This window comes from Anolis carolinensis, chromosome 2 (assembly GCF_035594765.1).
Source record: "Anolis carolinensis isolate JA03-04 chromosome 2, rAnoCar3.1.pri, whole genome shotgun sequence".
NCBI lineage: Eukaryota > Metazoa > Chordata > Lepidosauria > Squamata > Dactyloidae > Anolis > Anolis carolinensis.
The window spans coordinates 203,965,312-203,990,147 of NC_085842.1; the positions used below are offsets into that span (position 1 = coordinate 203,965,312).

Below are 24,836 nucleotides of genomic sequence, written 5' to 3' on the forward strand. Positions count from 1 at the left end.
AGGAATCCGGTTCACATCGTTACCAAGACATTATTTGAACAAGCAAGTTGGCATGAAATCCAGCACTCTGCTTTGTCTTCTACATCTTTGGGGATATTAGAAGTAAAGATGAAGTACTTTGGCCACAACATGAGAAGACAGGAAAACTTGGAGAAGAAAATGATGCTGGGGAAAAAGGAAGGAAAAAGGAAGAGGGGACGACCAAGGGCAAGATGGATGGATGGTATCCTTGAAGTGACTGGCTTGACCTTGAAGAGCCCAACAGGGAGCTCTGGCTGGTTCATGGGGTCATGAGGAATTGGACGCAACTGAACGAATAAAAACAAACATCTTTAGGGTTGGTGTGTCGCTTCTCAAAATTATTGGTCTCCACCATTTGCATGGCTTATGAACTGGCCAAGAAGGACCCTCTAGTTGGTGTTCATGTCCCTCCTACTAAGGCTGTGGCCATATCTTCTGCCTTTCTGAGTGGTGTGCCTTTAGAAGACATGCACAGTTTTCACTTCTCATCCAAAACTGATGTACAGTCCAGGGCTGATGGTACCTTTGAAAGTGCAATTTTCTTCTCCAGTTTGACATGACATAAGGGGCATGGCTTTGATATATCCCAGCAATCATGAATTGCTCCCTTATACCTTCCTAGAATGATTGTTCACAGTGAGTGCCTACCTTTCATTTGGCACTAAAAACTACTGTTGCTGGCACTGTATGCAGAGAAAACTTACACAGAAGTCACATTATGCATCTTACCCAATCATTGTGATCTCTATGAAAGATTTATTTATTTATTACAATATTTATATCCCGCCCTTCTCACCCAGCAGGGGACTCAGGGCGGCTTACAATAAAACGCATATATAAAAATTATACAGTGCAATATAAATCAGTTAAAAATTATTATTAACTTACATCAGTATTCATAAAACACATTATAAAATACAGGTAGGTGTGTTCAGTTCAAAAAACTGGGTCTGTCGATTGAGTTCCAGCATACATGATAATAATTACCCTGCCAATTATTATTAAAAAGCCTGGCCCCATAACCAAGTTTTAACCTTCCTACGGAAGGATAGGAGGGAGGGAGCCTGCCTGACTTCAACGGGGAGGGCGTTCCATAGGCGGGGAGCCACTACTGAAAAAGCCACACCAGGAAAGCATTACTGGAAGGCCACAAAAGCTTATCTAATGAAGACATTCCTATTTGTGTCGTGCTCCTTGAAGTCCCACTGAATGGGCTCACTGTTTTCTTTTAATACGTACTATTGTACACATACCCATTTGAAGCTAACTTTATGAAGAAATGGTTGTCTATAACTAGAACTCAATAAAGTAAAAAAAAAAAAGGTAAAAGTTTCCCCTTGACATCAAGTCTAGTTGAGTCCAACTCTGGGGGTAGGTGCTCATCTCCATTTCTAAGCCGAAGAGCATAAATGCCTCCAAGGTCATGTGGCTGGCATGACTGCATGGAGCACTGTTACCAGAAGCAACTCTGGTTGCTCCTGACACGAAAAAAAACCAAAAAAACCCTTCCCCCTGGAGCAGTACCTATTGATCTACTCACACTTGCATGTTGTCAAACTGCTAGGTTGGCAGAAGCTGGGACTAACAATGGGAGCCCATCCCTTCTGGTCAGCAAGTTCTACAGCTTAGCGGTTTAACCCACTGCGCCACTGCGGTTTAAACCGCATGTTTAAAAAAACATGTTATAAACCAGCATGTTAAAAAAAGAATAATTTCTCATCTTGCATTTGATTTTGTGAGAAAGAGAAAAACCACTGTATTGACCAAAGGGGTCACTCCTTGCAATAGTACTGAGCATCCACTACAGTTCCTGCAGTTCCTGAATATACCCTATTTCTTCAAAAATAAGACAAGGTCTTACATTAAATTTTGCTCCAAAAGATGTGTTAAGGTTTATTTTTCAGGGGGTCTTATTTTTCCAAACTGATCTTTTTTATGAATTGCAACTAGGGCTTATTTTTGAAGTAGGGCTTATATTATAAGCTTCACCAAAAATCCTGGGGAAAAAAATCACACTAGGGCTTATTTGGGGGAAAACAAGGTAGCTATGTGGACTAGGAACTTAGCTCTTCAAAATGAATTAAAAATTCCTAGAAATATTAAATTTCTGCACCCAATAACAAATTTGTGCATATGTAAGCACAGCACTTTCATCCCATTCCCTTTTTCCTTAGCTGCAACTTGCACTATCCTTTTCCTTTCTTCTTGTTTACAGTTGGCCATGTTTTCACGACAGATGACATTATAAGTTATTGGGCGTTATTCTGAGTTCAAATTGTTGTTTTATATACTAGTGGTTTTATTTTGCATTGTACTGTATGTTTATTTTATGGTTATTTTAACCACATTGTGCCATATGTAAGCCTCCCCGAGTCCCTTCGGGGAGATGGAGGCAGGGTACAAAAATAAAGTTATTAAGTTGCAGGAAATATTCCAATATATGCAGCTGTCTTCTTATATAATGAATTACCCTTTGGGAAATGTCTCCATACTCTGCATTATATTAATCTCTTCTTCCCTCCCTGCTCAAAAAATCAGAAGTGCCTATTGCAACAGTTATAAAGAGAGCTGCTTCTTTTTAACTATCCAAGAGTTCAGTACCAATTTTTTATATGTGCTATCAGCTTTTAGGTTATCTTATATATTGTTATTGTCCCTTCCCACACCCTCACCGCAGGGTAAATTGGCTCAGTAAATTTGGCATGAAATGTGTGTAGGTGGGCCATCCCGTCTGTTACATTGTAGAAAGACAAGACCCCAGCTTCATAATCCAGAAAAACTCCGACACGGTAGGGATCGTTCTGTGTCCGAATTGGGATTCTCTCTCCATCGTGGAACGCCCAGTATTCTAATTCAAACCTTTTGATGCACCAGGATGCGCGGTTGCAGCCCAGACGGCAAAGTTCGGAGTCCCCTTTTCTCTTGATGGAAGGATAAGCAGCCCCAATCCACCAACCTTGTTCGGCTTGAAATAAATCCACTTCCCAGTAATGGCTCCCAGCAGAGAAGGAGTCTCTGCTCAAGACTTGCCAGAGTTTGTCAAATCTCTGTGGGTTTGAGGGATAAAACTTCCTTCTCCAGCAGTAGCTCACAGAAAGACGGTCTTCGGACAAGGTCAGCCTGGGGTGCAAACTATTCATCTCCAGAGTTGGGGTTCTTGCATCTACAGGGAAACATTCAGAGATGACACATCATCTATAAAGACCCTCCTGAAGTCTTTTTTTGTCAACTGCAGCAGATCACAATCAAGCAAACATTTATATATTTATTTTCCCCATTTCAATATATAGGAAGATCCAATATGTGATGTATATGTGGGTGATTTTTTTTAAAGTTCAAATAAGCAAAATTGAATAGCCTTGCAGCTTCAAAGCCTGGCTGCTTTCTGCTTGAGGGAATCCTTTGTTGGGAGGTGTTAGCTGGCCATGATTGTATCCTGTTTGGAATTCCCCTGTTTTCTGAGTGTTGTTTTCTATTTACTGTCCTGATTTTAGATCTCAACAAAGGATTCCCCCAGGAGGGGAAGCAGTCAGGCTTTGAAACTGTAAGGCTCTTCAGTTCTAATCAAGAGGGCCAATTGCAACATTCACACCTGCCTCAAGCATACAAGAGTTCTTTCTCCCACCCTGGACATTCCACAGATATATAAACCTCACTTGCCCTAGTTACCAACAGACCTCACATCTTCTGAGGATGCCTGCGATAGATGTGGGCAAAACATCAGGAGAGAATGCTTCTGGAACATGGCCATACAGTCCGGAAAACTCAAAGCAACCCAGCGATTCCAGCCATGAAAGCCTTCAACTACACATAAACATGTATGTTTGTCTTATGCCCCACATTTAAAGGGGGGATTCAAAATATTCATAGTGAAACAATACAAATGCAATTAAAACACCTAGCAATCTTGAACATTAAAGCACAATTTAAAGCACATTACAATAAAATGACAACCAATCAGTTTCCAAAATCTTGCTTAGATACCAAGGCTTCTTATGGTAGTAGGTCAGGCGAGAAAGTGGCAGCATCTGAGCCTGGGAGACACCACTAAGAGGGCCCTTCAACACTGTCATATAATCCAGATTATCAAAGCAGATAATCCAGATTATCTGCTTTGAACTGGATTATATGAGTCAACACTGCCATATAAATTCAGTTCAAAGCAGATAATCTGGATGTTATATGGAAGTGTAGAATGCTCTGCCTATAAGGGTCCAAAATCTGTATTCCTTCAAGGCAAACTTGCTTTGGTCTTCCCCTGCTCACTTGCCCTCCAAGTATGGAAGTTAATAAGGAAAGAAGCAGAGGATATTTATTCCTGTTCCATCATCTCATGTATTGGGCTCATGCAAGAGAACAATCAAAAGAGGAACCTGCCTTCATCAATAATGTTAAGCAAACTAAAGTTTTTCCAGCATCAATGGCATGAGAACAATAACACTATCTCAACAGAAATGCCGTAAAGGTTTCTAGAGAAATGTGTGAGGTGCTTTAAAAGTATTCATACACTATGGTACAGGCATCCACTGTGGAAACTGCCAAAATGTGGAAGCCATATAGTATAAGTACAAATACTGTCGCATAAGTACAAATGTAAGTATGGATGCTCTATAATAATAATTATTTTATTATTATTATTATTATTTGCGACATTTATATACCGCCCTTCTCACCCCGAAGGGGACTCAGGGCGGTTTACAAGTATATATACATACAATATATTATATTATACAACTATATCACAATATTATTAGTAATATTGCATGTAATATAAATATACAATTATAATAGTCAATTATAATTATTATTACATTGTATTACATCATAATATTATTATTAATATTACATGTATATGCAATGTATTATAATATTAGTATAGTATAATATTATTATATATCATTATATCATTAAATTGATACAGGAGACATGGTAGAAAGATGTCTTCCCGGCCCCGCCTTCTTCATTCTGCTCCAGATATAAAACTAGCATAGCATGTTATTGCGGATAGGAGCCTCTAGCTAATGTAAAGAGACAAGATGGAACTGTCCTCATGGACAAATACTATATAATGGATGGGCTGTGGATAATCTCTATGAGGAAATGCACCACAAACAACTTCTATACTGTACACAGACTGAACAAAAAATGTTGCCAAGTGGACTGATACAAAAAAGAGCATATGGTCACAAAAGCATCATGCAAACATGGCAAAATAGCAAACCATGTAGCAAGGATAAGGGTTTAATTGAAAACAGTCAAAAGAGTGAGTTGTCGAAAAGCAGGCCATTAAATAGAAGGGGATTTCAGGATTAAAATGGGTTATTAGTTACTCAATGCCAGCAAGTTATTCAGTGGCTAAGATTCTACATTGCTTCAGCATAATGTAAGTATCTATTTTAAAATGTTTTCAGCTAAACGGTGGCTGACAGCACCCAAAACATATCATGCAATGTTGCATAAAGAGTACATACGTTTTAAGAAAAGGGACCGATCTATGCAGGAGTTCACTTTCAGCAAGGTACCCGGCTCCTTCTTCAAGGTGCTGTCGAGGCTGCTAAAAACATCTTGGCAAAAAAAACAAAAAAACAAAAAGCCATGCTACTCAGAAAAGATTCCTTATTGCTAAAAGGCAGAATTCTTAAATGAGGAAAGTCACCTCTCAAACTGCATTGTATTTCCATCATGACCTAGAATGAGAGCTAACCTAAATCTGAATTTCACATCCCAATAGAGACCAATGTCCTGACTGTCTGGTTTTTTAAAAGGGGTGGGGTGTGCAGCAATTACTGGATGGCATATGTTCTGTATCAGAAACTAGAGCTGATGTGGTCTATCGAATGCAATTTTCTGAATCAGAACCTCAAATAATCAAACCACATCTAAAGTTGACCAAAAACTGATTCATAACCCTTTTGGTACTAATGTTGGAAAATGGTTCCTGGTCAAAGTGGTCCCCAGGCAAAGTAGTCCCTGGTCAAAAAAAGGTTGGGAACCATTGCCATAAGGCAACCAGCATTTTCTCTTACTTTTCAAAGAAATGTGCTGCACATGTTCAAGAGATGGGAGAGCTGTGTGCCTTCAAATCCTTTCTGCCTTAAAGCGACTCAGATGTGAATCTGTCATAGGGGTTTCCTCCTAAAATTTGTTCAGAGAGGGTTTGCCTTCTTCCTCTGGGGCCCCTTCTACACAGCTGAATAAAATCCCACATTATTGCTTTGAACTGGAATATATGGCAATGTGGACTCAGATAACCCAGTTCAAAGCAGGCATCGTGGGATTTTCTGCCTTGATATTCTGGGTTATATGGCTGTGTGGAAATGCCCTGAGATGGAGGAGTGTGGTTTGCTCAAGGTCACCCAACTATACCTAAAAATAGTTCTATCTTATACATCATAAGTTCATTTTTTTGCTGAACTACAGGCTAAACATTGCTTATCCAATATTCCAAAATCCAAAATTGGCCACATGGGTGGCTAAGATAGTGACACCTTTGCTTTCTGACGGTTCAGGGTACAAAAGCTTTGCTCCATGCACAACATTATTTAAACTATAAAATTGCGTTCTGATGTATATAAGACACAAATTAACTTCATGTTTAGACTTAGTCCATCTCAAACACACCTCATTCTGTAAATGCAAACATTCCAGAATCCAAAATAATTTTAAAAATGAAATATGAAACACTCCTGATCCCAAGTATTTTAGATAGGGGATGCTCAACCTATAACTGTACTATCTTCAGTTTCAGTTACTGAATTCATACATTCCTAATCAGTTCCCTTCAAATTGAGAAAAATCTGATTCAGAACAATTGGAACATTTTATGTCACAAAAGGGTTAGCTACAGTACAGTAGCCCATGAAGGGAGAGAGTCAGCTGGATGGCAGGACAGAAGCATGGGGAGATATGTTAAATTTTCCCCAGGAAATGAAAGCACTGGAAAATTTTTCTACCTCACATCACTGGTGACCAGCTTGGTGTTTTCATGCTTACCTTCTCTGAGCCGAGCTTTGAGTGGTTTCTGGAAGATGGATTGAATGGTCTCCAGAAAGCGCTTGAAGTGGTTTGTAATGTGTTCAAATGACACAGGCACTGGAGCCAACTGCTCTGCGGGGATCCTCTGCTTCAACATATCCTTTTCTATCATACTGTATTCCTGGCAGAGGAAAAGCACATTTATTCATGCTCCTAACATTGCCTGCCTCGTGCTCCTGAGCATCCACACCATCTACAGCAGGGGTCCCCAAACTAAGGCCTGGGGGCCGGATGCGGCCCTTCAAGGTCATTTACCTGGCCCCGCTCTCAGTTTTATAATATATTTTTATATCAGTTTTAATAATATAATATATTGTATATACATATAATATTGATAAAAATATTATAATGTTATACAATATAATACTAATAATAATACAATATAATAATATTAATTATATTTTATATATTACATATAGTATTACAGTATAGTGGTATAGTTCAATATAGTAATGTATAATGCTAATATGTTGCTATGCTAATAATATAATACATATTGTATGTACATACAGCTGCTCTGAGTCCCCTTCAGGGTGAGAAGGGTGGGATATAAATGTAGTAAATAAATGTAGTAAGTACATAAATAATTGGGTTGTTGTATGTCTTTCGGGCTGTGTGGCCATGTTCCAGAAGTATTCTCTCCTAATAAATAATTAATTTTAGACTTAGGCTCACCCAAATTCTGAAATGACTTGAAGGCACACAACAACAACAACAACAACAACAACAACAATCCTAATTAACTTGACTATCTCATTGGCCAGTAGCAGGCACACACTTTCCACTGAAATCCTGATAGGTTTATGCTGGTTAAGATTGTTTTCATTTTTAAATATTGTATTGTTCTTTCATTGTTGTTGTTTTTGTTTTGCACTACAAATAAGACATGTGCAGTGTGCATAGGAATTTGTTCGTATTTTTTTTCAAATGATAATTTGGCCCCTGCATAGTCTGAAGGATTGTAGACCGGCCCTTTGCTTTAAAAGTTTGAGGACCCCTGATCTACAGCATAGAAGCTACACCGTCCTGGGTTCATTCCACAATGCTTTGGTTACATTCAAAGGCCTGAGTTGAAGTGGAGGAAACCAACTGCATAAATTATTTATCATCTGGCCCCTTTCACATAACTGAATAAAATCCCATATTTGAACTGAGATATATGGCAGTGTGGACTCAGATAACCCAGTTCAAAGCAGATATTGTGGGTTATTCTGCCTTGATATTCTGGGTTATATGGCTGTGTGGAAGGGCCCTCAGATGGTTGGTTGTCTCACCTCTGACGCTCTTGAACTCTCAGATCAAACAGAGTTAGATAATTCACTATGCAACAAAATTTGAATTTTTTTCTGTTCCCGGTTTGAACGTGTTATCCCTGTTTAATTGTGTGGTGTTTATTTTGAAAGTTGCTGTTATACTTCCAAAACTTTGTTTTTGTGGCTGCCACAAAATAGGTTGAATTGATTGAGGCTCAATTAAATATTCATTGAAAAACTAGAGCAAAATGTGCTGCAGGGTGTCCAGCAAAAACAAAGTTTTTGCAGTTTAATAAACTTTTCCATGTTTTTATGATAGAATCAATTAGGAAAAGACATTTATAACCCAGAAACAAAAATCATGTTACATACTTAATCAGTCCATCTGTTTTTCTGCCAAAATTTGGATTGTAAATCTGGACCTCCTTTTTGCTTGTGATACATTACAAAACCTACATGTTGGGGTAAGGAATTGTTGACCATCCAGTGGACTTGATCTGTATCTCCCAAAAACCATATCCATCATGGCCAAAGCTAAGAATGGTGGGGTTTGAACCTTATATGGAGACTTGGACCTATATGGAAGGCTCTATGTTCTTCAGTTTTGTTGTGTATACTTATAACAGCACTTCAACCACTGAGACAGCCAGCCTGATTTCTAAGAGATGTAACTCCCTGGTGACACAGCAGGTTAAACCTGCGAGCTGCTGAACTTGCTGACCAAAAGGTCGGCGGTTCAAATCCAGGGAGTGGGGTAAGCTCCTGCTGTTAGCCCCAGCTCCTGCCAACTTAGCAATTCACAAACATGCAAATGTGAGTAGATTAATAGGTACTGCTCCGGCAGGATGGTAACGGCTCTCCATGCAGTCATGCCAACTACATGACCTTGGAGATGTCTACAGACAACGCCGGCTCTTCGGCTTAGAAATGGAGATGAGCAGCAACCCCCAGAATCAGACACAACTAGACTTAATGTCAGGGGGAAAACCTTTACCTTTACCCTTAATTCCCAAATAATTCTTCCAAACCACCTGCTGGACTTTGGGGGTAAGGCACATACAGTAGGGCACTTCCTTTCCTTCCACAATCTAAAAGACAGAAGAAGAATGCAGACCTACCTTCAGCAAAAGGAGAGGATCAGGTTGAAGTTGGATTTGCCTGATCCTGTCTACGAAACTGTTTATGGTCTCCACTTGTCCCTTGCATGCCTCCGACTGTTCTTCATATGCTCTTAGAGTCTGCTGGACCTTCTCATCAATGTATCTTTTCGTCAAGGCTTCTTCCTCATCAAACAGGAGGCGGAGCTCAGTGAACTTCCCCATCAGCCAGGTTCTACTTGCCAATGCTTGAGCCTGTAGGTAGAAAGAAACCTCAGCATCACATGAAGAGTGTGGAGCAACACAAACGTCCCCGAGGTGTTTCAAAATGCCAACAACTCTGCTGGACTAGACACTTTAGAAACAAATTCTCCAGAAGGGATTCTCCTAGAGAGGTCTGATTTTGCCAAACGGTATGGCCAAATAATTAGATAGAGTACAATAGATTAATAAATATGCCAAACTTTCTCTTTCTCAAACTTGCACACACACATACACACTTAATGCAGAAATTCATCTGCTCACACGTAAGGCTAACATTGACCACAAGAAAGTGAGTGTGCACACACATTCAGTCCAAAACATCATTGTGCACCTGTATGTATAGAAAAAGAGTACAGTAGAGTCTCACTTATCCAACATAAACGGGCCGGCAGAGCGTTGGATAAGCGAATATGTTGGATAACAAGGAGAGATTAAGGAGAAGCCTATTAAACATCAAATTAGGTTAAGATTTTACAAATTAAGCACCAAAACATCATGTTATACAACAAATTTGACAGAAAAAGTAGTTCAATAGGCAGTAATGTTACGTAGTAATTACTATATTTATGAATTTAGCACCAAAATATCATGATGTATTGAAAACATTGACTACAAAAATGCGTTGGATAATCCAGAACGTTGGATAAGCGAATGTTGGATAAGTGAGACTCTACTGTAATAGAAACATTGAAAGAGACCCCAAAGGCCCTACAGTCCAGCCCTCTTCTGCCATGCAGGAATACATGAATCAAAGCACTCCTGACATATGGCCATCCAGCCTTGCTTTAAAAGAATCCAAAGAAGGTGACTCCACCACACTCCAAGGCAGTACGTCTTACCATTAGGATTATGATAGACTTTTGCATGTTGAGAGCAAAAGAAGTGCAAAGGATGTTGGAGTTAACTTAGCAGTTTCACAAATTCCAAGATTACAAACCTTGGTAGGGTTAGTTTATCAATCCATGTCATCATAATATGCTTCTGGATACACAACTTTGGGGGTGGGGACTTATATGAGCACTCATGTTTCAGGAGTAGGGACTAATTGGTTAATATCCATTATGTTATATTAATCCAGCAGTTAATCAAAGTGTAGTTGGTAAAATTATTGTAGTTAATTAAGCCACTGTAGTTATTAAACCACAACAATTAAACTTGAGAAATAGTTTTACCGTTAATTTGATTCCAGAATTATAATTGAGTAAAAAGGAATTGAACTTGACATACATTTCTATTAATTCAAAGCCACTGCTTTTACTGAATGCTATTGTAAGAGTGCATCTTCAAGGAATCTTGAACCGTACTCAGGGCCTAGACTTGGACTCAGGGCATCTGTGCTCCAAAACCACGGTAGCCCTCTTAAAACACTGGGGAGTTCCTGAGCAGGTTGTACTCAATAAACCTGACTCTATTTGACTATTTCTGGACTGGAGTGTAACAGGTTGAAGAATCGCCTTTCATGTGCCAATAATAACCATGTAACCACAGTGACTGTGGGGGCAGCCTGCCAATGTCAATACCATATGCACTAAGTAGCTCAGGTGTTTACCTGAAGCTCCCTGCCCTTTGGTCTCTATGAAAAGGAGTGGCTCAGCTTGGTGGGGAACCACTGCCCAAAGCAGCTTGTTTTGCAACCAAGAAAATTAATTTCAACTGGACTATTTACAGTGGATAATTTTAGACCGGGATAGTTGTGTGTCTGCATGTGAGAGAGAGATAGAAGAGAGAGAAAGGGAGAGAGGGAATACAGTAGAGTCTCGCTTATCCAACATAAACAGGCCAGCAGAACGTTGGATAAGCGAAAATGTTGGATAATAAGGAGGAATCAAGGAAAAGCCTATTAAACGTCAAATTATATTATGATTTTACAAATTAAGTACCAAAATCTCATGTTTTACAACAAATCAAGAGAAAAAGCAGTTAAATACACAGTAATGTTATGGAGTAATTACTGTATTTACGAATTTAGCACTAAAACATCGAAATGTATTGAAAACATTGACTGCAAAAACATTTAGTACTAAAAGACAGACTGCGTTCGATAATACAGAACATTGGATAAGCAAAGATTGGATAAGTGAGACTTTACATTATTATTATTATTACAGTAGAGTCTCACTTATCCAACATAAACGGGCCGGCAGAATGTTGGATAAGCAAATATGTTGGATAATAAGGAGGCATTAAGGAAAAGCCTATTAAACATCAAATTAGGTTATGATTTTACAAATGAAGCACTAAAACATCATGTTAGACAACAAATTTGGCAGAAAAAGTAGTTCAATAAGCAGTAATGCTATGTAGTAATTACTGTATTTATGAATTTAGCACCAAAATATCACGATATATTGAAAACATTGCCTACAAAAATGTGTTGGATAATCCAGAACGTTGGATAAGCGAGTGTTGGATAAGTGAGACTCTACTGTATTATTATTTTATTATGACACAGCAAACAAGATAGATATGCTGGATTTCATATCACAAAATCACAAGTCGAACACTTCCCAAGTGTCTAGGACTGTGAGATGTATTTTCGGATGATGCATGCAGATCCCAGTAGGGTGGCCTTTTGCAGTTGGCAGATTGTGATTTTGTCAATGTCTATTGTTTCCAAATGCCGGCTAAGATCTTTTGGCATGGCACCCAATGTGCCCATCACCACCGGAACCACCTGCACTGGTTTTATTATTTTTATTATTATCATTACTGTTGTTGTTGTTGTTGTCCTGCTTTTTTCCCATGAGCAGGAATCAAAGCAACATGCAAAGTTAAAACAGCAAACAACAAGCAATACTACAAAAGCATCATAAACCAAATAAACAAATAACACACCATATATACAATATTTAAAACTAATAAATAAATTGAGATGTAAATCATTAAAATTCCCTAAATCTCAGGCCACGGAAGTTCGTCCATAACGTACTTATGTGAAGCTCCGTTTTCTTTAAACCGTAAAACATTGCCAGATCTAAAATGGCATCTAAGAATGCGTAATTTCCAGGACTGTCTGGCCACTGTTTATTGGAGTTTGCCACGGAAGGCCTGGGCCCACAAAAGGTTTTAATTTGGGACCAAAAAGCCATTAGGGGGCCAATTGGGAGTTCCAGAGTTGCAGGGTCACCACCGAAAAGGTCCTTTCCCTCATTTCCGTCAACTGAACCTGTTACAACGGTGAGACCGAGAGAAAGGACTCTTCTGATGATCTCAGGGCTCGTCTGGGCTGGTAGGAGGAGATGCAGTCTCTCAAGTAGGCTGGGCCTAAACCGTTTAGGGCTTTATAGGCTAAGGCCAACACCTTGAATTGTGACCAGAAACAAACTGGGAGCCAGTTAGCTGCTTCAAGTGTGGAGTAATTCTTTCCCTATATCCTGCCCCTGTAAACAATCTGGCCTCTGATCTTTGAACCACATGAAATTTCCAAACATTATTCTGGGGCAGCCCCACATAGAGCACATTACAGTAATCTAATCTGGATGTGACTAAGGCGTGTACTACCAAGGTCAAATTGGGTTTCTCAAGTTATGGGCGCAGCTGGAACACAAGCTTTAACAGAGTAGGAGCTGCCTTTGTTGGAAAATGTGTTATCAGAAGGATACTCTACATTGTCCTCTTTCCGCCACGAACTGAAAACCTGGTGGTTCCTGCAGGTCTTTGAGCAAGATTATTCGGTTGTTCAATTCTATGCTCTATTCACTCCCTGGCCCTATGATACGCTGGTGTACAAGTCTTTACCTATCCCTTAAAATTGACCATGTCTACCTCAATTCCTTGATGGACTATATAGATTGGATTTGTAACTGTGTCCATTTCAATAGAACTGTTTTGGTTCCTGTCTTATGATGTTGTTTTATTATGTTTACTATGTTTAAGTTGTTGTATGATCTTTTTGACAGGTGACTGTTTTTTGCACACATGTTGGAAACCGCCCTGAGTCCTCTAGAGGAAATGGAGAGGTACATAAATATTATTAATAATAACAATAACAACTTTATTCTTGTATCCCACCCCATCTCCCCGAGGGGACTCAGCACGGCTCACATGGGAACCAGGCCCAACAATATACAATGCAATACAACAATATAAAATACATATTGGTCACAGCAAGTTAATACATCATACACAACATCATAAGATAAAAGTGTAGCCTGTGGTCACTTCAATCTTCAAACTTGGAGGAGATGAATAACATTATAATTGTGCAATATATTAGGAGTGCTAATCACGTGGACCAATGGTAAAGGCAGAAGACTAGTAAGTAGGTCAAGATAGGGACTCAATCAACTGTTCTTTTTAATCAAAGGTGGTTTGGAAAAACCAAGTTTTCAATTCTTTTTGGAATGTCATCATTGTGGGGGCTAATCTGATTTTGGGAGGATGGAGGACTTTGAATATAATTTTAATGGCATTTCTTCTTTTTCATCTGTATTTTAACTTTTGTATCCACCTGTAAATGTTTGATTGTTTTTTTATTCATAATAATAATGAAGAAGATAACAAGAAAAAACGACTTCAGGTTAAAGGGATGCAGGGAGAAGCTGGGTGTGGAAAAGCAAACAAACAGGACGGCATCAAACATGCAAACTAGCAATTTGCAATGAGAGGCAAGCAAAGGTTGCTAACTCTAACAACCTCTGCCTTTCAGATGACAGCATAATATAATGTTGGGAGATTTGTGCTCTGCAATCAAAAATGCTCCAAAGGAGATGATGTATGCATAATACAGTCAACCCTCCAAGACAAAATCATACATTTTTGCTCACTTGGAATGCATTTCATGCAAAATCCAATGAGATAATTTCATCTCTCCCGAGGTTCATGTGCTCTCATCAATTCCACAAGACTCTCCAGACTTTTCAGTTTAAGGTCTGATTCATATTTCATGCCATCTCCCTGGCTTTGTATTTTAACATACTAGCTATATAGGTCCTACTATGTATTACATATTAATATGACATGGGTGCCATTCTTTGATAAATAGAAAAGTCATATCTATACACATAACAAAAGTGAAAATACGTATGTATGTATGTATGTGGCTGGGGTGTCCACTTACGCAGACAAGCTCCCACTTCCACAAATAGTCATAGCTCCCACTACGCAGGAGATACCAATGGCCTTCCCTCCAATGACATTGCAGGTTATAGAGAGCACCGTAAACATATCCAAGAGCCCTGCCAATGTCCTTCCACAAGCACCAGGCAAGTAAACATTTTCATATGGGGACAATTTCATCCTAGATTTTGTGTTTTTCAGACATTCCCGTGTTCCTTATTCTCTCCATTGGTATGGAGTTTGCATGATCCCACCCACTGCCTCTCCCATAACCCTTTCCTATTATTTTCTATGGAACACAGCAAACAGAGGAATTGATCAGCAACATACAAGAGAGGTTTGGGGAGAATTAATCATGATTTATAGGAGTTGTAGGTACTAGGATGTATAGTTCACCTGCAATCTAAGAGCACTCTGAACTCCACCAAAGATGGACCTGGAACTAGCTTGGCACACAGAACCCCATGACCAACAAAAATACTGGAGGTCTTTGGGGAAAATTCATCTTCATTTGGCGGGGTTGCAACATCACACTTGCCTCCAACAGAGAAGAGTTCTTTCTCCCACCCTGGACATTCTACAGATATGTAACCCCACTTGCCTAGTTTCCAACAGACCTCACAACTTCTGAGGATGCCTGCCATAGATATGGGCAAAATGTCAGGAGAGAATGCTTCTGGAACATGGCCATACCGCCCGGAAAAGTCACAGCAACTCAGTGATTACAGCTATGAAAGCCTTCGACAACACATTAAAAAGAGATTATTTCCACATTCTTATTCTGGGAGTAGGGACTCAACAATAACTTTCATATTCAAAGCTGAAAGTGTGCATATATTCAGCCCTCTGTATCCACATTCTGAATACACAAATTCCACCATCCATGGTTTAAAGATATTCCAGTGAATAAATATCTAAAAAGCAAACCTTGACTTTGCAAAAGACATAATTTTACTATGCCATACAATGGGATTTGATCATCCACAGACCAAGTCTCCAAGGGCCCCGTGGATATTAATGGTGATGTGTAAATTCAGGCAACACAGAAGTCTAAGGAACAAAGGCTTGTGTGTTCAGTCTGAAGATGCTCCCATAATTTCTCACACACTCCACAATGTTATTCCTTCTCCACCATCACCCCAGCATTTTCAGTATTGGGATCATTCTAGGATTGTGAAAGATATGCTTCTATTGCTACTCTATATTTGGTAAAACTGATTCCTTCCCTTCATTTTGCATTCAGTATGCTCAAACCGACTGATTTCTTACAGAGCCGTGAAAGATTTCTCCCAGAATTGCCTGAGCCATGTTGAGAAGTGAGGAGTGAGACCTAGAACCAAGTTCATTTTTGAGGATGGCATGAGTCCATCTCTTCTTCATCTCCCACGTGCAGACCCATAACACATTAATTTTACCTTAAGTGCATTGGTCGCCTCTTCTATATGTTTTGTGTTGTCCTTTTCCTGCTGCTGCTTCAGGACTAACTGTTTCAAGCACGATGCCATAATTTCCTGTGTGACACGGAAGAAAACACATGCATTGATTGTGACAAGCTTTTCCAGAGATACATCTTTCCAACTTCTGTGGCCCCTTCCACACAGCTGAATAAAATCCCACATTACCTGCTTTGAACTGGGGTATATGGCAGTGTGGACTCAGATAACCTAGTTCAAAGCAGATATTATGGGATTTTCTACCTTGATATTCTGAGTTATATGGCTGTGTGGAAGGGCCCTTAGTTAAAGCTATCCAAGCGGCCTTCATTGACTGGTTTTTAAAATTTCCTATACCTCCCAAATGTATCAGTAGTTTCTTAAACATAACAACTGTGTTGTTGTTTGCCCCCACCACTACCCATATAGAATGTAGACTAATGTTGAAAACAGATCTAGGTAACATCTGGATTGTATACTTATACAATGGGGAAATCAGTCATTCCTTGTTTTGCTTTGGTTTTATATATGTATGTTTTGTTTTGTCCCAGCTATCCTTCTCATATCCTGAAACCAACACAACACCTATCATAACCTGAGTTGAACACCTGCTACCACTTCCCTTCTCTTTCCTTAAGGCTGTAACCAGATTCAGACTCAATAGGTTTAGTGCCAGAGAGGTCCCCTGTTTTGTACTTTGTGCAGGGCCGTAGCCAGAAAAAAATTTCGGGAGGGGTTTTGAAAATTTCGGGGGGGGGGGGGTTGAACCCCTAGCACATACCCCTCCCCGCTACAAACCTGTCAATATCTGCTTGAGATAGTGCCTGGAGGGACTCTTAATGTTTTGCATCTCATAGACTTAGCATGGGGATTTGGTTAACCAGTTAAAATTCATGAGTAAACGAGATTTTTTTTATAACTTGAAAAATTTCGGGGGGGGGGGTTGAACCCCTAACCCCCCCCGCCTTGCTACAGGCCTGACTTTGTGCAACTAACTTGATAAAGATTGGGTTGCTGTATGGCCATGTTCCAGAAGCATGCTTTCCAGCTATACAGCCTGGAAAACTCACAGCAATCAAGTGAAAGCCTTCGACAATACATTGATAAAGATTTCTGGAGAACCCAGCCACTTGAGCAATGGGTTAAACCACTGAACTGTTGAACTTACTGACCAGAAGGTTGGCAGTTTGAATCTGCGGGATGGGCTGAGCTCTCACTGTTAGCCCCAGCTTCTGCCAACCTAGCAGTTTGAAAACATCCAAATGTGAGTAGATCAATTGGTACTACCTCAACGGGAAGGTAAATGGCACTCCATGCAGGCATGCCGACCACATGACCTAGGTGTCTATGGATAACGCAGACTCTTCGCCTTTGAAATGGAGATCAGCACCACCCCACAGAGCTGGAAAGAGAAGCCTTTACCTTTATCTGAGTTTTGTTGTTTCTAGGTATTGAATGTTTGCCTTTGTGTTTGTGTATGCTGATATCTGCCCCGAGTTTCCTCGGGGAGATAGGGCAGAATACATATAAATTATTATTATTATTATTATTATTATTATTATTATTGTATGACACAGCAAACAAGATAGATATGCTGGATTTCGTTTCACAAAATCACAAGTCGAACACTTCCCAAGTGTCTAGGACTGTGTGATGTATTTTCGGATGATGCGTGCAGATCCCAGCAGGGTGGCCTTTTGCAGTTGGTAGATCGTGATTTTGTCAATGTCTATTGTTTCCAAATGCCGGCTGAGATCTTTTGGCACGGCACCCAATGTGCCCATCACCACCGGGACCACCTGCACTTGTTTCTGATAGAGTCTTTGCAGTTCAATCTTGAGGTCCTGATAACGGCTGAGTTTTTCCTGTTTTTTTTCGTCAATGCAACTGTCACCTGGGATGGCAACATCAATGATCCAAACCTTTTTCTTTTCCACAACTGTGATATCTGGTGTGTTGTGTTCCAGAACTTTGTCAGTCTGGATTCGGAAGTCCCACAGTATCTTTGCGTGCTCATTTTCCAATACTTATTATTATTATTATTATTATTATTATTATTATTATTATTATTATTATTATTATTATTATTATTGTAAAGGTAAAGGTTTTCCCCTACATCAAGTCTAGTTGTGCCCGACTCTGGGGGTTGGTATTCATCTCCATTTCTAAGCCAAAACGCCAGTGTTGTCCGTAGACACCTCCAAGGTCATGTGGCCAGCATGACTACATGGAGAGCTGTTACCTTCCCGCTGGAGTGGTACATAGTGATCTACTCACATTTGCAGCCCCGTCCTTATGCTGGTAGAATGACCCAAGTCCTGCCCTGCTCCCTCCTAGCCGTATCCTTTCCTGGGCCCTTTCCACCCAGAATGTTCTTTCAAGCCTGGTTCTTTCAAGCAATCTTTGATTAAGATGATCACTCTGAGTGAGTCCCTACCGTTATCTATGTCCTAGCTTTCTGCACTTTATCTCTGCCCCCATGCTATTAGTAATCCTAATATATTGCACTTAGTTAACCTTCACCCTCAAGACTGAAGATTGAAGTGCCAACTTTATTGCTCTTCATCATTGACTATGTTTTTAGATTGTTGATGCTCTATTTTATGTTGATGTATTAAGTTGTTGTGTTGGAATTCCTTTTTACTATTGTATTTTATTGTATATGCTGGGCCTAGTCCCCTTGTGAGCCGCCCCGAGTCCCCTCGGGGAGATGGGGCGGGATACAAGAATAAAGTTATTATTATTATTGACACAACGACGTTGTATGACACAGCAAACAAGATAGATATGCTGGATTTCGTATCACAAAATCACAAGTCAAACACTTCCCAAGTGTCTAGGACTGTGTGATGTAATTTCGGATGATGTGTGCAGATCCCAGTAGGGTGGCCTTTTGCAGTTGGCAGATCGTAATTTTGTCAATGTCTATTGTTTCCAAATGCCGGATGAGATCTTTTGGCACGGCACCCAATGTGCCTATCACCACCGGGACCACCTGCACTGGTTTCTGATAGAGTCTTTGAAGTTCAATCTTGAGGTCCTGATAGCAGCTGAGTTTTTCCTGTTGTTTTTCATCAATGCGACTGTCACCTGGTATGGCGACATCAATGATCCAAACCTTTTTCTTTTTCACAACTGTGATGTCTGGTGTGTTGTGTTCCAGAACTTTGTCAGTCTGGATTCATAAGTCCCACAGTATCTTTGCGTGCTCATTTTCCAATACTTTTGCAGGGTTGTGATCTCACCAGTTCTTTACTGCTGGGAGGTGGTACTTGAGGCATAAGTTCCAATGAATCATTTGGGCCACATAGTTGTGCCTCTGTTTGTAGTCGGTCTGTGCAATTTTCTTACAGCAGCTGAGGATATGATCAATGGTTTCGTTGGTTTCCTTGCACAGTCTGCATTTTGGGTCATCAGCTGATTATTATTATTATTATTATTATTATTATTATTATTATTATTATTATTATTATTAGAAACACAACAAGATGATTCCACAGCAGACACTCTGCTGGCTGTTGTATTGGATCACACGTCAGACACTTCCCAAGTGTCTAGGACTGTGTGATGTATCGGTGAATAATGTGTGCAGATCCCAGTTATTGTTGTTGTTGTTGTATGACACAGCAAACAAGATAGATACGCTGGATTTCGTTATTATTATTATTATTCCCAGCCCTCTCCCTCCTGGCCCGGCCTGCACTAGATGGTCCATGCAGTCTCTTCCAACTCTATAGTCCGTTCTAAAGGTAAAGGTAAAAGTTTCCCCTGACGTTAAGTCCAGTCATGTCCGACTCTGGGGGTTGGTGCTCATCTCCATTTCTAAGCTGAAGAGCCAGCGTTATCCGTAGACACCTCCAAGATCATGTGGCCGGCATGACTGCATTGAGGGCCGTTATCTTCCCGCCAGAGCGGTACCTATTGATCTACTCACATTGGCATGTTTTTGAACTGCTAGGTTGGCAGAAGCTGGAGCAACAGCAGGCACTCACTCCGCTCCCGGGATTTGAACCTGGGACCTTTCGGTCTGCAAGTTCAGCAGCTCAGTGCTTTAACACACTTCGTCACCGGGGCTCTTAGTCCCTTCTACACAGTGGAATAAAATCCCAACTATTATCTGCTTTGAACTGGAATATATGGCCGTGTGGACTCAGATGTCCCAGTTCAAAGCAGATATTGTGGGATTTCCTGCCTTGATATTCTGGGTTATAGGGCTGTATAAAGGGCCCTTCCGCACTGCCCCTATATCCCAGGACCTGATCCCAGATTATGTATTTATCTCAAATTATCTGGCAGTGGGGTATCATATATTCCAGTGTAAAGCAGATAATCTGAGATGCTGGGATTTGTTTTTTTTCCGTGTCAGGAGCAACTTGAGAAACTGAGAGAATTGGCCATCTGGAAGGACGTTGCCCAGGGGACGCCCGGATGTTTTGATGTTTTTATCATCCTTGTGGGAGGCTTCTCTCATGTCCCCGCATGGAGCTGGAGTTGATAGAAGGAGCTCATCCACACTCCCCGGGTTGGATCAAACCTGGCAGCCTTCAGGTCAGCATCCCAACCTTCAAGTCACAAGGCTTTAACCCACTACGCCAGGGGTCCCCAAACTTTTTAAACAGGGGGCCAGTTCACAATCTTTCGGACCGTTAGAGGGCCGGACTATGGTTGGCCACCGAGTAATAATAATAATAATAATAATAATAATAAATAACAACAACAATAATAAAAAGAGGGTTGGCAGAGACCCTTTGGGCCATTGAGTCCAATCCCCTTCTGCCTTTGTGCACCAAAAGCACAAGCACAGCACCCCGACAGATGGCCACCCAGCCTCAATGTTAATAATAATAATAATAATAATAATAATAATAATAATACAGGGTTTTGGAACACAATACTCCTGACTTCACAATTGTGTTAGAAAACAAAGTATAGATTGCGATGTTGCAATCCCAGGTGACAGCAGGATTGAGGAGAAACAACTGGAAAAGCTGACACGATATGAGGATTTAAAGATCGAACTACAAAGACTCTGGCACAAGCCAGTCATGGTGGTCCCAGTGGGTGCAGTGCCTAAAGGCCTTGGCCTGCACTTAAACACAATCGGCGCTGACAGAATTACCATCTGCCAGCTGCAGAAGGCCACCTTACTGGGATCTGCGCACATTATTCGCCGATACATCACACAGTCCTAGACACTTGGGAAGTGTCCGACGTGTGATCCAATTCAACAGCCAAGCAGAGTGTCTGCTGTGGACTCATCTTGTTGTGTTTCTAATAATAATAATAATAATCATAATAATGGGTTGTAGGAGAAGAAGAGACCTCTTGGGTCATTTAGCCCAACCCCCTTCTGCCCTTGTGCCGTGGGGGCCGGATAAATGGCTTCGATGGGCCTTAGTTTGGGGACCCCTGCACTACGCCATCGGGGGCTCCTAGATGCTGGGATAAAGGACAGTGAGGAATGGTCATAAGTGCCTCCCTTTTAAGGTTTCTCCTGGTTTAAGAGGAGAAACTGCACAGCCCTACAGCTGGCTCTCCACCGTTGCTACTTGGGCTTTTGTGGATGTGGTGCACCTGTAGCCTCTTCCAGCCCTTCCCTTTGCCCCCTTGGCCCCGTACCCTCTTGCTCTGGGCGGCCTGGGCCAGGAGCTGGACGCCGTGCCCCTGGTGGGCTCCTACAGCCGGGCAGAGGGCGCACACGCAGCAGCCGCACTCCACGCAGAACAGCTCCACGGGCCTCCCGACGTGATCCGCGCACAAACGCTCCAGGTCTCGCAGAGCTTCCAAGTCTTCCTCCTCCTCTGTAATTCCGACTGGACGCAAGCGATGGCCGCGGAAAGCCGGGCCGGGCTCCCCGTCCACTCCTCCGTGGGAAAGCCGCGCGTGGGGTTCGCAGAAAGAGCGCAGGCAGGTGAAGCAGCGCCATGCCGCCGCTCGGGGCTCGTCGGGCGCGCAAAGGCCGCAAGTGTCGCCCTCGGAGGAAGAAGAAGAAAAAGGAGGCAGCAGGGCAGCCCCGTCCTGGGACTCCCCTCGCTGCGCCATGGGATCTCCGTGGGAGAGGGAAGGAGGAGGAGGAGGCAGGGAAAGAAGGAAGGAAGGAAGGAAAGAAGGGCGGGGAGGCCACAGGGGAGGAGGAAGGGGCAGAGAGGAAGCCAGAGGCAGGGGAGGCGAGGGGAGGAGATGAGGATGATGGTGGTGCAGTGGGTTAAACCCTTGTGTTGACAGGACTGATGACTTGAAGGTTGGGTTGCTGATCTGAAGGTTGCCCGTTCGAATCCAACCCGGGGAGGGGGCGGGAGATGAGCTCCATTAGCTCCAGCTCCATGCAGGGACATGAGAGAAGCCTCCCACAAGGATGATAAAAACATCAAAACATCCCGGCATGGTACATTCTTCCATTTATGGCGGACATGTAAAAGAACAGTAGATTTTTGGAAAATTATCCATGCTGAATGTCAAAAAAATCCTCAAAAAATCTTTCCCAATGAAACCGGAATACAGTCGAGTCTCACTTATCCAGCACTCGCTTATCCAACATTCTGGATTATCCAACGCATTTTTGGAGTCAACGTTTTCAATATATCGTGATATTTTGGTGCTAAATTCATAAATACAGTAATTACTACATAGCATTACTGCGTATAGAACTACTTTTTCTGCCAAATTTGTTATCTAACATGATGTTTTGGTGCTTCATTTGTAAAATCATAACCTAATTTGATGTTTAATAGACTTTTCCTTAATGCCTCCTTATTATCCAACATATTCGCTTATCCAACATTCTGCCAGCCCGTTTATGTTGGATAAGTGAGACTCTACTGTACTACTTATTGGGTATGTTTGATTTGGGATTATTTGCAGATCGAAACTTGGACAAATTATTTACTTTTTTAACAACAGCAGCGAGAATAGTCTTTGCCAGAAGGTGGAAGTTGGACACCACTCCTGCATTGAAAGACTGGATTATCAAAATTATGGATATAAAAAACATGGATAAGTTAACATTTTTACTAAAAAAAAAAAAAATAGCGGCAGCGGATTGAAAAAGAGAGATTGGTCATCTTTAGACAATTATCTCAAGATATATTAAAGACGTAAGGGGGAAAGAAGTTACATTTAGTTTATATATTGACTTAAATAAGCTGTTGTTTTACAGGAGTAGTAAGAGCGGAAGTCATCGAATACCCCTTTCCAGATTGTGTGTATGGTGTTTTTTTTCCTTTTTCTTAACAATATTTCATACTTTCCTATATAATTATTGTTTCCCCACTTTCATGTGCATAGAAAATCCTCTTCTATTTTCTTTTTCTTTTGTTTCTTCTCTTTCCTACTTTTCTATATTTTATATTGTTCCCCCACTTTTTATGTATTGAAAATATTCTTTTCTTGTTTAATAAAAATTATATACACACACACACACATCCGGGCATTCCCGGGGCAACGTCCTTGCGGACAGCCAATTCTCTCACACCAGAAGCAACTTGCAGTTTCTCAATTCGCTCCGGACATGGAAAAAACCAAACAAGCCTTGATTAGCACTGAATAGCCCTGCAGCATCAAAGCCTGGCTGCTTCCTGCCTGGGGGAATCCTTTGTTGGGAGTTATTAGTTGGCCCCAATTGTTTCCCGTATGGAATTCCACTGTTTTCTAAGTATTGTTCTTTATTTACTGTCCTGATTTTAGTGTTTTTTAAATAGTAAAAAGGTAAAGGTTTTCCCCTGACTTTAAGTCCAGTCGTGACCGACTCTGGGGGTTGGTGCTCATCTCCATTTCTAAGCCGAAGAGCCGACGTTGTCCGTAGACACCTCCAAAGTCATGTGGCCGGCATGACTGCATGGAGCGCCGTTACCTTCCCGCCGGAGCGGTACCTATTGATCTACTCACATTGGCATGTTTTCGAACTGCTAGGTTGGCAGGAGCTGGGGCTAACAGCGGGCACTCATTCCGCTCCTGGGATTTGAACCTGGGACCTTTTGGTCCGCAAGTTCAGCAGCTCAGTGCTTTAACACACTTCGCCACCGGACCTCTTAGTACCTTCTACACAGTGGAATAAAATCCCAACTATTATCTGCTTTTAACTGGAATATATGGCTGTGTGGACTCAGATGTCCCAGTTCAAAGCAGATACTGTGCCACCAGAGGCCCCCAATTTTTTTTTTAAAAAATAAGTTTTTAAAAATAAAGTTTTTAAAATACTGGTAGCCAAATTTTGTTCATTTTCATGTTCTCCTTTCTGTTGAAATCGTCCACTTGCTTGTGGATTTCAATGGCTTCTCTGTGCAAGTCTGACATGTGAAATATCTGTGGACATTCCAAAGATATATAAACTCTACTTGCCCCGTTTTCAACAGACCTCACCACCTCTGAGGATGTCTGCCATAGATGTGGACAAAACGTCGAGAGCATATTTCTGCAACATGGACATACAGACTGGAAAACTCACAAGCCAGTGATTCCGGCCATTAAAGCCTTCGACAACACAATGCAGTTAATGTTTTAACCCTCACTATCACAGAGAAGCCAATTTGTAGTTCTCTCTTTCAATGGATGATCCAGCAGATGTAAATCATAATGCATTTTTAAGGTTTGTATTGTATACGTTCACAGATATCTTGGGGGGTTTAAAAGAACATCACCAATAATTCAAGGGAAGTTAATGCTGTACTTAGGTGTGA

The 24,836-nt window shown here is 41.1% G+C and overlaps 1 protein-coding gene across 1 annotated transcript; it reads right to left on the minus strand.

Annotated features, from left to right (window-relative positions):
- Positions 1-771: 771 nt before the first annotated feature.
- Positions 772-24,722, minus strand: trim14 (tripartite motif containing 14). Its single transcript, XM_008114625.3, has 6 exons — positions 21,781-24,722; positions 16,144-16,239; positions 9,428-9,661; positions 7,015-7,177; positions 5,493-5,585; positions 772-3,184 (listed from the first exon to the last, which is right to left on the minus strand). Exons 1-6 carry the CDS (start codon positions 22,201-22,203, stop codon positions 2,649-2,651), a joined length of 1,545 nt encoding a protein of 514 aa, XP_008112832.1. The 5' UTR covers positions 22,204-24,722; the 3' UTR covers positions 772-2,648.
- Between the last annotated feature and the right edge of the window lie 114 nt (positions 24,723-24,836).